The 18598-nt window shown below is 36.8% G+C and overlaps 1 protein-coding gene across 1 annotated transcript in view; it reads right to left on the reverse strand.

Annotated features, from left to right (window-relative positions):
- The window catches only part of TEX9 (testis expressed 9), a 61771-nt gene extending 46844 nt beyond the window's left edge, over nucleotides 1-14927 (reverse strand). The window contains exons 1-4 of the mRNA XM_032864884.1: nucleotides 14826-14927; nucleotides 14630-14721; nucleotides 6596-6659; nucleotides 4601-4680 (exon numbers count right to left, since the gene is read on the reverse strand). Coding sequence (XP_032720775.1) covers nucleotides 4601-4680; nucleotides 6596-6659; nucleotides 14630-14721; nucleotides 14826-14894 — 305 coding nt within the window. The 5' untranslated portion in view covers nucleotides 14895-14927. The remainder of the gene's footprint in view (nucleotides 1-4600; nucleotides 4681-6595; nucleotides 6660-14629; nucleotides 14722-14825) is intronic.
- Between the last annotated feature and the right edge of the window lie 3671 nt (nucleotides 14928-18598).

Raw genomic sequence — 18598 nt, forward strand, 5'->3', positions numbered from 1 at the left:
ATTACATGTATTAGTATTTCTGAAAACCTACCATGTTACTATCTATTGTTGCTATTAAAAACCAAAAAACCAAAACCAAACCAAAACAAAACAAACAAAAAAACTCATCATATCCTCTGAGAATTCATAACCATAATAAGGACACAAAAACAAAATTACTTTCCATCATATGCCACCTACTCAACTAGTAATACATCAGTTATTTCAATATTAAACACAAACAGATACTTAGAAAATATTATATACAACATTTTAAAGAACTAGAAATAGCTCTGGAAAGAAAAAAGGGCGGCTTTCAAAATACCTTAAAATTACAGACTTAATCATTCTCACATACGACATTAAAATGTTACCAAATCTCTGCTCAGCCGGGAGCCTGCTTCCCCCTCTCTGCCTGCCTCTCTGTCTACTTGTGATCTCTCTCTGTCAAATAAATAAACAAAATTTTAAAAATAAAATAGAAAAATAAAATTTTACCAACTTTTCTACAAATTTTAAGGGTCCTCTTTAATGGCCTTCGGATCAAATTAATATTTGCCATTTCCTTACTTTTCTGCATCTTCCATCTCCCGTCCCCGATACACATACGTATCAGCCAAAAGGCATTTAACGGTTATCAGTCTCGCTCAGGTTTAGGAAAGTGACATTATTTTGTCAGTGTATTTCCATGAATAATGAACTAAAACACTGTATTCTACCTATTTTTGTTACACTTCTCCAGGAAAGGTTTGTGTGTAACATAGCAAATGATTTGTGTGGTAAATCTTTCTTCCAGCAGACTGAAGGATATGTATGTTACACTATTAGGAAACTAAATTCTGGTTTCCTGACCATATTGTTTGGCAGAGTAACCTTGGATGTTGAAGACTTATTATAATATACTGCCTGACCACCATCATTTACACGAATGATTGTTCTGAGCTAAAATGGATTGCCTCTTTACAAAATTACCTCCCATCTTCAGTAATTTCCAACTAATAGTCAAGGGACACGTTTCACGTGGTAAAAGCCAGCTGTTCAAATAGTAGCATTTCTTTAAAAAGCCACCTGATCAAGGTAAACAGAGGTGTCATCACCACTTTGCACTTAAGGAAAATTTAGTGAAAGGAAACCAACAGATTTATTTTTATGCTTGTGAAATCAGTCTCTCACTTGCTTCAACAGAATCTAGGGATTAACTATTGTTACCATCATTTCAGTCTTTCAGTTTACTTGATAAAAGCTGTGCCTAATCTTTGTAATCCAAATTTTGGAATTTTGATAATTGCTAAACATCATTCGTCATAAAATATCAGAAAGCATTACATGTAATAAGGATATGTAGTTTCAAGTGTATATATCAAATGATATAAAAAATGTAAACTACACTCTTTTTAGATTTACAGTTCTATAAATGTTTTTAAAGATTTATTCATTTTTAGAGAGCAAGAGAGAACATAGGTAGGGGGAGGGGAAGAGGGACAGAATCTTTCAAGCAGACTCCCCACTGAGCAAGGAGCCGGATGAGGGGCTCAATCCCACAAGCCATGAGATCATGACTGAGCAGAAACCAAAAGGACATGCAACCGACTGAACCACCCAGGCACCTCTACAGTTCTATAGACTTTTTTTTAAGGTTTTATTTATTTATTTGTCAGAGAGAGTGAGAGAGACAGAGGGAACACAAGCAAGGGGAGTGGCAGGCAGGGGGAGAAGCAAGCTCCCAGTAGAGCAAGGAGTCCAATGTGGAACTTGATCCCAGGACCTGGGATCATGACCTGAGCAGAAGGCAGGCACTTAACCCACTGAGCCACCCAGGCGTCCCAAACAGTTCTGTAAATTTTAACAAATTTTATGGTCATGTAGCCACCACAACAACCAAGATAGAGAATATTTCCATCATCTCCAAAAGTTCCGTTGTGACCCCTTGTAGTTAATTTCCTCCCCTCCATCACACACAGCCACTAATCAGATTCCATCCCTATAGTTTTACCTTTTCCAGAATGTCAAATAATGGAATATAGGGGGAAAAAAGAGAGGCAACCCAACCAGAGAATAGACTTCTAACGCTAGAGAACATACTAATGGTTATTGGAGAGGAGGAAGGCAGGGGATGGACCAAATGGGTGATGGGTATTAAGGAGGGCACTTGTGGTTGAGCACTGAATGTTGTATATGTGATGAATCACTAAATTCTACACCTGAAATTAATATTACACTGTATGCTAACTGGATCTTAAATAAAAGCTCTAAAAAAAAGACAAAACAACCCTCGAAAATAATGGAATCACACAGTACACATATGTTTTAATCTGTCTTCTTTCACTTAGCTTCCATGTTGTCGCTGCATCAGTAGTTCACTGCTTTTTACTGCCAAGTAGTTCCGTTGCATGGATATACCATAATCTGCTTATCCTATCTGTTCACCACTTGATAGCTGAGCTGTTCCCAGTTTTTGGCAATTATGCATAAAAGCGCAATAAACATTCGCATACAGGTTTTCACCTGGACATGTGTCTTCACTTCCCTTGGGTAAATAGCTAAAAGGGAACTGCTGGATCATATATATGCAGTACTTTTGAGTAAATAATGTCCCAATATTTCAAGTATGAGCTAAATACACTGCTGCTTAAGTAACACATTTCTTTTTGTTTGGAAGCCCCGTAAGGTGTTAAACATTCTATCCTGTTACAGCCTGCTGCTTCATCTTAGAAGACTGGGAGGACCTACAGCTGTTTTGAGATTTAAACAGTCACAGTTTCAGTCTATCATTCAAAGTTTATTGGTGGGCAAAACTCCCCCCAAAACTAGTGGATTTCATATCTTTTTCCGGTGAGTTCCATGTGCCATTACTCCAGCCACAGTTCCTTCCAAGACTATATTTCTTTATACTGAACACCTCACCCACTTTAATAATGGCTTACTTTGAGATTGTCAGGCTTCTATGGGGAGACTATACCTTTAGGCAGAGCTTTGCCCGGAGCCATTTTATCAAATTGGAAGTTTCACTAGGTGCCATTCAAAATGATCCTTGTCCTGAAGAACCTTAATCCATTATAAAGTTTTATTAATAGCATGAAGACCACATCTTTAGTCTCATCTTTGCTTCAAGGCTTAGCTTTAATAGACTTTTGTTCCTCAAAGACTTTCTCAATTTTATCTCATAATTTTTTTGGTTGAAAAGCAGATAATCCTACAAAGCAAGGGTAATCAAGACCGTGTGGTACTGGCATAAGAACAGATATATAGATTAATAGAATAGAATTGGGAGTCCACAAACAAAACCACGTGCCTCTGGCCAGCTGACTTTTGACAAGACTGGCAAGAGCTTTCAGTGGGGAAAGAATACAACTAATAGTAACAGCACATACTACTAATATTCTGTTTTCCAAACTCTTTCCCTGAGAGCACAAGTTCATTTGACACCTGTCCTGCCTTTACCAAAGATGGCAATTTTACTAAACCCATTGCCATGACATTAATAGTGCTTCTCTACCTTTCCTGCCTCCAGGATCAGTTTCCTTGCTGGCTACAACCTAACTACAAAGCTAAAGCCACACTTTCCAAGTTTTTGTCATATGGCACCTGATTCTCAATACCAGTTGCTCTATTATTAGGATAAGTAGGAAATCAACCCCCAAATTTCAGTGGTAGTAAAGAGGGATAGAGAGCCCTTTTTTCCCATAAGTGCCACATGGTCACCCAGAGACCAGGCTGGGAGGTTTCATCAACTACATTTTCACTGATCATGGCTGAGAAAGAGTCAGCTGGAGGTTCAAAATACAACTCCTATCTGCTGGCTTGGAAGAGAATAATATGACTTTAGCTCATAATAAGAGACTTAGAATGTTGACTAAACACCATTGCCTGTGCTGTAAGATTTTATAGTTATATTCACACAGATCCTTTGTTTCCCTAAATACATCTTGATACCCTATTTTTTGGGAAGATTTTATTTATTTATCAGAGAGACAGCCCAAAGAGGGGGCAGTGGCAGGCAGAGGGAGAAGCAGGCTCCCTGTCGAGCAAGGAGCCCGATGTGGGACTCAATCCCAAGACCATGACCCAAGACCCAAGATCATGATCTGGGCCGAAGGCAGACACTTAACTGACTGAGCCACCCAGGCATCCTGACTCCTTTTTTTTTTTTTTTTTTTACATACCTGAAGTTCACATGAAATTCAAGAAAAAAAAGATCTATTTTATTTTTACTAACTTATTTTTATCTAATTTTCATATGGAATTTTAAAAGAAAGGTAGTATAATATTTAAGAACAGGTTCAGAAATCTTTACCAACTATGATTTGCATCTCGGTGAAATCACATATAATCTATATATCCTAGGGCAAGCTACTGAGCTTTGCTAAGCTCCAATTTCCTCATTTGTAAGATGAAGACAATAATATTTGTATCAAAATAATACTTTGAGGACTAAATGACATAAAGTAGATAAAGGGTTTACATCATGTCTGGTTCATATAAGCCTCGATTTTATTAGTATATTATATATTACATTATTTTTCAAAATATAGATTTCTAATACATGCAAAAAAGACTTTACATGACAAAAGATCCACATATATCATCCAAAAATGGTGTTTTGAGAATTTAAGTTACTTACCTTAAACTGCAATTCTCTTCCTTCTCATAGGATTTAATTTGTGTTGAGACCGGCCTTGATTGTACTTCTTGGTGATCTCTCTAGTTAAATGAAGAAAGATAAATCATATAGAGAGAAACCACAAAACCAGGATATCGTCAAGTCCCTTCCTGATCATTAATCATTTCAGAGTTGTCCACAGCTTCCATGAAATCAAGGCGTAGAACTCAAATGCTATGTATGGTATGAGTATAAGGACTGTAACAATGTAGTTTCACCTTTCATTCATTCTGAATTCAGAAAGTCAATTCTAAGGGAAAAATGTATCAATACCTTTATCTGATCTTATCAACCTCCTGCTTGCCCACTACATCAGTCTTCCAATTTGTGTTAACACGCAAAGGAAATTAGGCTCACAGGAAATTAGAGCATAAATTCATTTAATGAGTGGAAAAACTTGTCTCAAATTGGGCAAAACTCAATTTTTTTTTTTTTTTTAGAGAGAGAGAATGCACTTGGGTGGGGGCAGAGGGGGAGGAGCAGAGGGAGAGAGAGAATCTTAAGGCTCCACACCCAGTGCAGAGGCCAACGCAGGGCTCGATCTCATGACCCTGAGATGATGACCGGAGTAGAAATCAAGAGTCAGATGCTTAACTGACTGAGCCACCCATGCCCCAGAGCGTCAATGTGAAGACCAGGAAGCACTAAAGCACCAAGAGCACTAAGAGTAAAAGCTTTTGGCAATGATACTGAAGTGAATTGAAGTGAAAATGAGTGAACAAAAATTCAATGCAGCAAAGTTATATTCATTAGCTTCCATGGGACAGGAATGTCCTCTCCCCTTACCCAACCCTTCCCAGGCTTCTACCCTACTCTTTTAGGAAATGGAAAGGGAATCATCCTTATTAGAGGATTCTTGGAGCAGAATGTATAATGAGTCCTTCATTCTCCTCTAACACTGGGTTTGTTAATTATTTTCCTGCTCTTTGACACTGGCAAAAACTAAAAGATATAATAAAAATTTATTTAATTTATTCTATTTTTATTTTTTATTTTTATTAACATATATTGTATTATTTGCCCCAGGGGTACAGGTCTGTGAATCATCAGGCTTACACATTTCACAGGACTCACCATAGCACATACCCTTCCCAATGTAAAAATTTATTTTTAATAAAATATTTGATTATAAATGAAACTAGCAAATCTGTAACCATTATCTATATTACCTGAAATATTCTTATTACAAAACTAACAAATAATGATGGATCTGTAAAAGGCATTAAAACAAATTTTTGCCTATTTTTCACTACCACCTCCAAGGAGGATGGGTGGAGAATTTAAAAGAAAAAAATATAATTTTTTAGGGTAAAAAAGTAAAAATTGAAAAAAGTTTGAAAACAGCTACTTTCTTTGTCTAAGGAATACTACTATAGCCTATCAATAAATAATGGGAATGCTAATTCTTAAATTGCTGCTTAAAGTTGGAACAACCAATCTGGCAGCCAGAATGGGGCAAAATATACTGACTTTGTCTAGTGATATAACTTCACTACATTTTTTTCTAACTATAAATCTGACTAGTCTAGCCCTAAAAATTTGAATTAAATCCAACTGCAGAATTTAAGAAACAAATTATCATCTGAGTATTAGTGATAATTGTTATCCTTTATTCAACTTTTGTCCTGAGCCCATTTTATTTCTAACCTTACTGAATTACCAGCATTTATTCTATACATCTACTCTCAAACATTAATTTTAAAGTAGTGGGAAAGATTATTAAATATCAATGTTCTTACTAATTAGATGGTTGGGACATCTAAATGGTAAACACTTTTTCAGTTGCTCTTAGGAAATGTGTGCATATCAAAAACACAAGTGCATATATGCATCTATTCATATATTCATATTCAATCTGTAATAATTCATTGACCTAAAAATTTATGCTTTGGGCACTTTAGAAAGTTAAAAAGCTAGCACTCATAGGAAATAAATAATAATCGCACATTCACTTACTATCACTTCCTCAGCTTGTCGGACCAGATCAGCTGTTTTTGCCTCTAATTCTGCATTCAAACGCCTAAAAGCAAAAAATAATTTAGTATTTGGGATATACTGAAGATTCTAACAAAAATAAAAGTAATTAAATTTCAGTAACTACACTTTAACTGATCAAGAAATGCCAAAACATACACATGACATTTTTACTCTAAAATTACCATTACTATTAGAACACTTACCTCCAACTCTTCATGATCTTTTGTGGTAGAAATTCAAACACTAACTCTTGGCCTCTCTCTGGCCCTCACTTCAGGTGTAATGATTTATTTGGGTAGAATAAATTGGGTGGGTTGAATTCAGTTCCACTATTCATCCTCATGGGATTAACTCCAAATGGGGACAGGAATGAGGCAGGATGGGGGAGAGGCCTGTTTTGGTCTGGGGGTGTTGCTGCAACTGGGGAGGTAAATCTGGGGTTTAGTGAGCAGGGCTAATGTGGCTCACATCTCAGTTATACACTTCAGTATCAGCTTCAGAAACAAAGGTGCTTGTTTGAACCGCCACCTGCCACTCCTTTTCCTACCCCCATCTATTTGGAATCTGGCAAAGAACAGGAGTACTATATGGCCCAATTTGAATGGAAGAATGGCAGTATCACTAAAGGAAATGGTTTTTAAAGATAAAATTGCTCATAATCCTATCACCATCATCTAAATGTTTCTATTTTTCATATCCCTTCTAATTTTCACCTATACTATGTTTTCCCATACAAATATAGAATTGTTTAGCTCTACATAATCTATAATTCATGCATTAAACGGCTACACAATATTGTAATGAGTTGCACTTAATATAATGTACTCAACTGTTCCTACTGTTCAAATCCTTTTTTCAATTTTAAAGGTTAACACGATAGTAAACATCTTCAACAGCATAAAAATTTTGAGTTTTACTGACAGCTCACAATTCTAGACCATCTAGGCTCTTTTGAAATTATATGAAGGGAACATGTGGAGCAATTTTTAAAACATCTTCTTGTTTTACTTAAACAGGTGATTCAGAAGGAACAAAAATTAGTGACAATCCCCACTCCCAGGGGAAAAAAAAAGTAGCACTATATCCCTTCTTAAAACAGTCTAATGTTCTAAGAAATATTTTGTATCTTAGGATGAGTTAATCAAAAGAAAAATATTTAATAAAGACTTGAAGTTGCAGTTAATATGCCATTACTTTATTTTTCGTATTTCCTTAACAAGAATCACGAGAACTTAAATAGAAGCTTCTAGTCAATACAGTATTCTGAGGTGACACAAAACACTATTCTGCTCCAAACCGATGGACGTGTTGGATAAAATGTAATGTAGGAAATACTGCTAAGCTCCAGCTCAGGCAAGGGAAATACCCTGGCACTAAAAATAAAGCAGCAACTCAAAGTGAGAGCAGTAAACAGGAACAGAAGCCAAAAGTATCTAACAGCTAAAAACTGATGCATGTGTGGGAGTCATGAAAGGCTACACCTGTGAAACACAGACTACAAAAACACTACCCCTAACCTTAGGTAAACGGAAATGAAACTGGAGCCATGGGTGGAAAAGACTCTTGTGAGTAAACACAGCGAATTCATTTACTCAGATGGTATAGTGACCCTATGCCAAATTTTAGTACAGAAAGCCACACCAAAACCAGTGAAAACTCTGATAAGTTAGGAAAAGTAAATGTGAAATCAACCTACAAAAACACTTACCTAGAATATATGGAACTCTCTCAGAAAGCAAAGCCTGCTAAAAATGACTTCACAAAGACAACAAATTGCATAAAGAAAGGAATCACTGAGGCAGAGAATTAGTAGACACAACAAAATTTAGACCATAGTAACAGAATCATCTAAATCTAAAAACTAAATCTAAAATCTATTTTTAAAAGATTTTTAAATCAGCATTTTTCATTTGCCCACTCCCCCAAAAGCAGGAATAGAAACCATTAGGCAAGAAGAAGTATTTATTACAAAAGAACACTGAATTTCGAAAAGAACCAAATAGAATCACATAAATGAAAAACAATTATTGCACTTAAAAACTCAAACTCAATGGTACACTGAACAATACAATGAACTGGAGAGGAAATGAGTGAGAAGACAGGAGAAAATTCACCTAAAGGAGATAGAGAAACAAAAAAAAACAAAAGAGAGGTTAACATGCATTGAAGAAAGACTACAGGACAAAGACAGATGTCTAATTACCTAATAGAAGTTGCAGAAGGAAATTCCATAAAAGGAGGGAATGTCAATAACGAATACTGAGAGTTTTCTTAAATTGAGGAAAGATATGAATCTCAAGTAGAATTAAGAAAACAGGGGTGCCTGGCTGGCCCAGTTGGTAGAGCATGTGACTCTTGATCTTGGGATTGTAGGTATGAGCCCCGCACTGGGTGTAGAGATTACTTAGAAATTACATCTTTAAAAAAGAGAAAGAAGGAAAACAAGCCCACACCTGTATACATCATAGTGAAATTGCAGAGCTTCAAGGACAAAAATAATCTTCAAGTTACCAAAGGAATTATTATAAAAGAACCAAGAAAAATATTCTACTGGCATTATGTTCTAAAAACCTAAGATGGTTTTTCAACATCTCTAGATTCCAATGGACAAATAAGTGTTATCTTTAATGGACTGAGGAGGAAGAAAACAGACCATTTAAAATCCTACGTGCAGCAAAACTCATTGAAAAATAAATGTCATGTAACAAAATTTTCAGAAAAGATGAGACTCAGAAGTAATGAAGGGTCTACACTTCAGGAAGGAAGAAGCTGAACCTGCAAAAAAAATCATGATGAGGAAAAAAACTGAAAATATGATAAATCCAAATTAGTACATAATATAAAAATAACGTTAATGATAACCTGGAGAGTAGGAGTATTTAAAAGAAACAGGAAGTAAATCATTACCTAACCTAACAGATGGGAAAACAAAGTTAAAGTATTTTAAGGGCCTTCCAAACCAGAAAAAGAAAAATAAAAACGTAACAAAAATTCCTTCAATCCAACAGAAGACAGAAAACAATAAACAAAGAAAAGGGGTAGTAAAAAGAAAACACAAAAAATAAGATGGGTCAAATAACTTTAAATTAATAACCCAATAATATAAATAAATTCACCTATCAGAAGGCAGAAATGATTAGACAGGACATAAAAAGGATGCTATTAACGCTAAATGACATAAGAAGCTTGAAAATAAAGGAATAAAAAAAATGGCTCTGAATAGTAAGGAAAAGAAGAATTCATCTAGAAGATTTAAGTAAATCAAACAATATAGCATCCAAGCAAAAATGGACACAATTATAAGGAGAATTTTTTAAACTACAGTTATAGTTTATTTTAATTCACCTCTAACAGGAATCATCAGAGCTAACAGGGAAAAAGGTGAGGATACTGATGTTATGGACAGCCAAATTAATTAGCTTGAGCTAAGAGAGTCATCAAATAGTAAATATCGTTCCTATGAAGAATACGTGAACATTTACAAAAATTGACTATGTACTGCTCACAGGTTTCAATATATTTTTAAAAATCAGTAGTAAATATTCTCTGATCATACTGCAATTAAAAATAAATTTAGAATAACAAAAATAAAACAAGCAAATACCCAATATGCTTGGGAACTAAAAAAACTCCTAAATAACCAAAACAAAAATCATAAAATATTTAAAACTAAATAACCACAAAAGAAATACATATCAAAACAGCTCCTGAAATACAAATAAGCTGTAGTTGGAGAGAAATTTACAGAAATTAAATGTATTTATTAAAAAATAAGAAAAAACTAAAAAACAAAATAAAAGTAAACTAAATATAAATTAAATTAGAACTAAACTAAAAAGTAAAAAAAAAAAAAATCCACCATAGTTAGAAGAGCTAAAGACCAATGAAGTTTTAAAAAATTACATAGATTAGCAACAAAATCAAAAGCTAGTTCTCTGGAAAGACCAATAAAATAAACCTTCAAGCAAGGTGGATAAAAAGACAAAAATAAATAATACTGGAAAGCTTCAAAAAGATGTGTATAAGGTTACAGACAAGACTTAAAACTTATCACTCACACACACACACACACACACACACACACACACACTGGAATATTAATCAGCCATAAAAAAAGAATGAAATCTTGCTCTTTCCAAGATCTGGATGGAGCTAGACAGTACTGTGCTAAGTGAAATTAAGTCAGTTAGAGAAAGACAAATATCACATGATTTCTCTCATATGTGGAATTTAAGAAACAAAACAAATAAGCAAAAGGGAGAAAAAGAGAGAGAGAGAGAAACCAAGAAACAGATTCTTAACCAGAGAGGAGGGTGTGGGAGGATGGGTGAAACAGGTGATGGGGATGAAGGAGTACAATTGTTGTGATGAGCACCAGGTGACATATGGAATTGATGAATCACCATATTGTGAACCTGAAATGAATATAACACTGTATGCTAACTATACTGGAATTTCAAAAAGCATTAACTATTATTAAAATGAAAAAAATTAGCATATTAGAGCATAGTTATGCTATTACCTTTTAAAACCTACATGAAGTGGACATTTTTCTAGAAAACTATCAAATAACCAAAATTTATTCTGGAAGCACTAGTACATTTAAACAAATGAATAATCTTTAATTAAACTGAATTGATAGGCAAAAAAATTCCATCAAAAAAATACATCATACTCAATTTCACAATTTTAACCAAAAGGTAGATAATCCCTGCTTACAAAAAGCTTCCAAGAACAGAAAAAATAAAAAAGGAAATCTATTCAGTTATTTCATGTGGCTAGGATAATACTGATATTAAAATCAGAAGGAAAAGAACAAGAAAGAAGTATAAGGCCAATCTCACTTTTGTTCAAAGATGCGAAAAACCTACATAAAGTTATAGCAATCAAATCCAGCAGTCTTTAAAGGAAAATTAAAAATCTGCTTGGTAGTTCAATATATTAAAACACTAAATGTGTGTGTGTGAGGGAGAGGGCATTTAATCACCTAAATTAATTTGGGAAAAAAGTTTTGATGAGATTTAACATTCATTCAAAATAGGAATTAAAGGAAATAATGTCCTTAAACCTGATAAAAGAATCTAGCAGAACTCTACATCAAATACAGTGATAAATTAAGTGGGCTCCTTAAAATCATAACGAAGATAAGGATGCTCACCATCAGTTTTTCTATTCCATACTGCAATGGAAGTCCTAACTAAAATGAGAAAAAAAGAAGATGCATGAGAAACTGTCAAGAGACAACACTATCATACTTTGCATATGATGTAACTGCCATTATAAAAAAATGCAAGGTGGGGTGCCTGGCTGGCTCAGTCGGTGGAGCATGCAACTTTTGGGGCACCTGGGTGGCTCAGTTAGTTGAGTGTTTGACTCTTGGTCTCAGCTGAAGTGTTGATCTCAGGGTTATGAGTTCAAGCCCCGTGTGCTTAAGGGGGAAAAAAAGCCATTCATTACAGCCACAAAAACTATAAGACACTTTGAAACAGATTATATATGTGACAGTTTCATGTAGTAATATAAAATATTAAAGGGCATAAAAAAACCTCACCCCTGTGTAAATGGAAATGTATCATATTCATGAAAGGAAAGATTCAATAGCACAAAGATGCCACTGCTCTGCAAATTAATCTATAAATCCTATGTAATTGGCATTTATGGGCGTGGGGTTATAGGGAGGGGTGGGGCTTGCCCTACCAGCTATCAGTACATTTAAAACAGATATCACATAATCTTACTGTTTAGCTTTCAGGTTTTAGAACACAGGCATGAAACATGGAAAACCTACTGACTGGAGCCATCAGCATATTCTGTAGTCTATCCTCTCAGATAGATTGTTTTCCTCCAAATATTTGACAAGAGCTGATTATAGAAGATTTTGGATTGGGATTCCCAAGAAGTGCTGTGTTCTGCTGAATGAAGACATCCCATATATGCTTACTACCAAGAACATGTGGCTTAATACTCTCTTATTAACTCATTTCTGCCTACAAGAATGGCCAGACATTTTACTCTTCTGCATAGCACAGAAGTAGTCTACAGCTTCAGGCTGAGCCTGGGAGCTCCTCTGTTCATATATGCCTCAGATCTGCACACCCAAGTAAAGATAACAGAACAAGTAACAACTGGCCACCTTTACCACCAAATGATTTCTGCTGAAATAGAACAGCTTCTGTAGATGTCTTTAAGACAATTTTAAGCAGGACCATAACAACACACCAGAGCCAGGTGCAAAATATACCCTTAAGTAAGTAAATGATTTAACCTAACCAGTGCAGGCATTTGGTGCTATCTGGTATATGGTAAAGAAAATAACCATTTGTGGTTGGGCAAGCTAATTCAGACTTGTGCAAGGACAAGAGATCAGTTGCTTAGGTACACTTTTGAGCTGGGTTAATAGACTCATTTTATTAAATAGAGGAGAGTGATTATCTTCCTATTTGCTATGGCAAATTAACAAGTGCCTAGTTTATCAAAAGACAGTACAGTTCCATTTTAACTTTAAATATGCTTTAGTTTTATAAAATAAGATAAAAGCAGAAAGGGAAGCAAACCATAAGAGATTCTTAAATATAGAGAACAAACAGGTTTGCTGGAGGGGACGGGCTAGGTGGGGGATGGGCACTAAGGAGGGCACTTGTTGGGATGAGCATTGGGTGTTATGTGTAAGTGATGAATCACTAAATTCTATTCCTGAAAGCAATACTACACTGTATGTTAACTAACTTGAATTTAAAAAAGAGTAAACTGGGCCCTTAGGTGGCTCAGTGGGCTAAAGCCTCTGCCTTCCGCTCAGGTCATGATCCCAAAGTCCTCGGATGGAGCCCCGCATTGGGCTCTCTGCTCAGCAGCGAGCCTGCTTCCTCCTCTCTCTCTGCCTGCCTCTCTGCCTACTTGTGTCTATCAAATAAATAAAATCTTTAAAAAAAAATTAAAAAAATAAAAATAAAAAAGAGTAAACTGGTCAGAAAATAAAAATAAATACGCTTTAAGTATAGATCATGTGGTAACTTTGTTAAACAATATGAAGTAGTGCTACAATGTTTCTTAAATTTTAATTTAAACTAGGTAAATTATAAAGAAAATGAGTTGTTAAAATAAGGGTATTTTATAAGGGTATAGGCAATGACAATAGACTTGGCCTCTTGCTTGAAGAATTTACAGACCAGTGGAGAAAACAGACAAAAAGTACACTAACAAATTAATGTGTAACCATTATGCTAACTGCAAAGAATACGAACTCAGTAAAAAAGAGTAACTAGGAAGCTTAACATAATTCAGGAAGACCACGCTTAGCATTACAGGTGGAAGGCTTGAGTATGACTGCCCTCAAGGGAAAAGCCTGAGAAACTTAGGCCTGTGAGGCAAAAAAGAGAGGGCACCAGATCAAACAAGACACAGGAGTCAGATTTAACAGACCTCCTAAAGTGCAGCGGGGAACCACTGCAAAGTTTCAGGCAAAGGACTGACTTGATCAAATTAAATGATTACTCTGGTTTCTGTGTGAAAACTGTGGGATGAAGAGGGAAATAGTCCAAGAATGAAAGCACGTGTTGTCAGAATAGGTGTAATTACACTGAGAGCAGAGAAGGAAAGGACAACCTCCCAACACCACCAATGTGGAGAGAACGGGAATTCCAACTGCACTGAGAAGTACGCTTTCAGTTTAGAAACCAAGCCTAGGAGAAGTCACAAAATTAAACTTCCAAGAGGTACCAATTAAATGGATTTTCTTAAACTAGAAACTAAACTATTTGGCAATTTCTCCTAGCCAAATCGCCTCTAGCAGTATCATTTTGCTGATGAACATGTTTACTTGGGCTAAATTTTCACCCCTTTCAAACACCTAGGAAGTTAGCTAAGAAAAGAAGAAGATGAGCGAACAGGATGTTGGAAGGAGAACGGTGAACAGTGAGTGATCCCAAATACCCAGTCAGTCACCACGAAAGTATTTGTAAGCAACCTCATTTGGGTAAAAGAAAGAAGGAAAAACTGAACGGCCTAATTTCTTACTTATATTCTGCCTCCCTGGCAAGGAGGTCCGGTCCAGACGCTGCAGGTTGCTGAACGCGCGGCGGGAGAGGAGCGCCTGAAACGCTCCGACTCTGTAAAAGAGAAAGAGACTTTCAGACCTGAATTTAAATGAGGTTCCGCGTTCTCTGGCCGGCTAAGAAGCTAGTTGCTATCCCCGGAGTCTGTTTGAACTGACCCGAGGACCAACACTTCGCCCCGCCATCTTTCGGGACCATGGACGCTGTAACCGAGGCAACGAGCGCATCTTCCCGCGAGACTTACCACATCCCGCACAGCACAGCGCTTTCCTTGAGCGCAGACTCCAGGCTCTTCTGGGCTCTCGGCGGAGAGCGGCCTGAGGATGGGGTGGGGCCTGAGGGCAGGGGAGTGGGCGGACCGCGGGACTGCGGGCGGAAAGGGCGACCCCAGCTGTGCACTGCCCCAGTAACCAGAGAAGCTTACGCGGTGCTTCCACTTAGAAATTCTTAAAGCTGGGGTTGGAAAGGTTTCAACCAAGGCAGGCAGGTTCGTTTCTAAAACTCTGTGAAGCTAGCTAGTAAAGCCTCTATTCTTGTGCTTTTCCAAATTTACTGACCACTTCGACCTCCACCTGTTTTGGTTTTTTTTTTTTTTTTTAAACGAACTCTTCGTTGGAATTCTAAGTTTTAATTTCTCACATTTATTTATAGCATGATTAAAGGCTCGGTCTCTCAAATCAGTCATCCTAAGTTCAGGTTGTAGGACCTAACAAGGTCCTGGCTCTGCCACTTACTAGTTGTTTAGTCTTGGGTAAATCACTCTGTATCTTGGCTACTTCACCTACAAAATGGGGGTAAGAATAGTGACCATCTCATAGAATTACTAGGAGAAGTGAATTCATGATTAGGATTGTGGCTGAAACACAGTAAGTGGTTAAATTTCCCAGCTCTTTTGGGATAAAATTGAGAGTTCAGAAGTAAACCTTCACATTTAGGGTGTTAGCCTTAAAAGATAAAACTGTTTTATTTTACCAGGAAAAATGGGTTTATTTGGGAATAGCAGAGAATTGCAATCTGGAACAAGTAAGCTGAAGCAGAACTATAGTCCAAGTCCACAGAACAAAAGCGAGAACTGCTCTCATACAGGAAAGGGGGATGTTGAGAAAGCTATTATAAACAACAGTCCATTGACATAAACTGGGAGTTTGCAGTATAATGGCTTTCCATTGGCTGAGCGGTGACAGCCTCTTATTGGCTGGGCTGTTGCCAAGGTATGAGGAACACCCTTCCTCCTACTGGGATAGTAAAGTGTATCCACGTGCAAGTAGGCCTCTTCCTGTTGGATTTGTAATTGTCAAGTGGTAGAATTTGAGAGCTCCCCCTACTGGTCTCCTGAGTCCATTCTAAACAAAGTTTCCTTTTATTAATTTTCACAAAAATTAACATTTGGCAAGGGTGCCAAGACCATTCAGTGGGAGAAAGAATAATCTCAACAAGTGGCACTGGGATAAGTGGATATGCACATGCGAAAGAATGAAATTAGACCCCCTACCTCACAATGGCTATAACAACTGGCACAAACTGGATCAAAGACCTAATCTTAGATAATACTATAAAGCTCTTCAAAGAAACCATGGGTGAAAATCTTCATCACCTTGGGGCGCCTGGGTGGCTCAGTGGGTTAAAGCCTCTGCCTTCCGCTCAGGTCATGATCTCAGGGTTCTGGGATCAAGCCCCACATCGGGCTCTCTGCTCAGCAGGAAGCCCGCTTCCTCCTCTCTCTCTGCCTGCCTCTCTGCCTACTTGTGATTTCTGTCAAATAAATAAACAAATCTTAAAAAAAAAAAAATCTTCATCACCTTGAATTAAGTAATGCTCTCTTAGATATAACACCAAAACCAAGCCACAAAAGAAAAATCAATAAACTAAACATCATCAAATCAAATACATTTTGTTTCAAAGGATACCATAAATAAAGTGAAAGATGAACAATAACAAGAGTTGCGAGAAATTCAAACCCTCATACACTGTTGGTGGGAATATAAAATCGTGCAACCACTGCAGAAAATGGCCTGGCAGTTACACTTAGTTACCATATGATCTAGCAACCTACTTCTATGTATATACCCAAGAAAAATGAAAACATACACCTTCACAGAAAGTTGTGCACAAATATTTATATAGAAGCATTATTCAGAATAGCCAAATGGTAACCCAAATGATCATAAACTGATTAATGGGCAAATAAGAGTGGTATAATCATAGAATGAAATACTGTTCAGCACCAAAAAGGAATAAAGTACTGATACATACTACAATATGGATGAACGTTGAAAACATGAAGTGTGAAAGAAGCAATTCACAAAAGACCAAATATTATATTATTCCATTCCAATATAACCACCTATTACAAGAAATGTCCAGAATAGAAAAATACATACAGACAAAAAGTAGATTACTGGTTGCCTAATTTGAGAGATGATGGGGGATTGTCTAAGATATTGCAAGGTTTTTTGGTGGGGGTAATGTAAATGGACTAAAATTGATTGTGATGATGGTTGTACAACCTTTTGACTATATTAAAATCCAATGAGTAGTAGACTTTATATAGGTGAATGGTAGGTATGTGAAGTACATCAAGTTGTTAAAACATAAAAAAATAATTATTTTTTTAAAGATTTTATTCATTTATTTATTTGACAGGCAGAGATCATAAGCAGGCAGAGAGGCAGGCAAAGAGAGAGAGAGGTGGAAGCAGGCTCCCTGCTCAGCAGGGAGCCCGACGCGGGGCTCGATCCCAGGACCTCAAGACCATGACCCGATCTGAAGGCAGAGGCCTCAACACACTGAGCCACCCAGGCGCCCCCCCCCCCCAGAAATAAGTTATTAAAAGGAAAAGTTCAAGGGATGGACAAGGGTAATGCTAGTCAAAGGAAAGTAGGAGTAGCTGTATTAATTTCAAGCAAAGCCAACTTCAGAACAAGGAAGATTATCAGCAACAAAGAAAAGCATTATATAAAGAGTTTAACACTCCATGGAGACACAACAATCCTTAATATATGTGCACCAAACAATTTAGTGTTAAAATGCATGAGGCAAAACCTAAAAAGACTGCAAAGAGTTAATGATAAATCCACTAATATATTTGGGGATTTTGATACCCTTTTTCAATAATAGAGAGTTTAAAAAGGGAGAAAATCCGTAAGGATATAATTGTCCCAAATAGCACTATCCATCATCTTGATCCGATTGACATTTAGAGAATACTCCCTCCAACAACAGCAGAATACACATTCTCCTCAAAGTCACACAAAACATTTACCAAAATAGACCACATTCTGGACCATAAAATTCATATTAATAAATTCAGTAGAATTTATATCAGTTTCCTTTGGCTGCTGTAACAAAGTATCGCAAACTGGGTGGCTTAACACAGGAGAAATTTATTGTCTCACAGTTCTAGAGGACAGAAGTCCAAAAAGGTGTTGGCAGGGCCAGTGCTCCTTTTGGAAACCGTAGGGGAGAATCCTTCCTTAACTCTCCCCAGCTTCTGGTGGTTGCTGTCACTCCTCGGCATTCTTTGGGTTTCAGGTGTGTCACTTTAATCTCTGCCTCTGTAATCACAGTGTTCTCCCCAAGTGTCCCTGTCTTCACGTGGCATTTCTTCTCATAAAGACTGTAGTCATACTGGCCAAGGACACTGTCTCATGTCAATCTCCGTAGTGATGTTAGCCTACCAGTAGTGATGCTATTGGCTAGGAATGCCTGGGGACACTGCCCACGCTTGTCACAAGCCCCTACAGATATGGGAAGTGTGGTTTAGGACTTCAGCATATCTTTTGAGGGGACACAATTCAATCTCTAACAGGATCTTACCAACTATGTTCTCAGCCCACAATAGAATTAAACTAGAAATCAATAACAGAAAAGTAACTGAAAAATCTCAAAATATTTGGAGATGAAATGCATACTTCTAAATAATACATGAGTC

This window comes from Lontra canadensis, unplaced genomic scaffold (genome assembly GCF_010015895.1).
Source record: "Lontra canadensis isolate GAN:19392208 unplaced genomic scaffold, GSC_riverotter_1.0 scaffold28, whole genome shotgun sequence".
Taxonomy (NCBI): Eukaryota; Metazoa; Chordata; class Mammalia; order Carnivora; family Mustelidae; genus Lontra; species Lontra canadensis.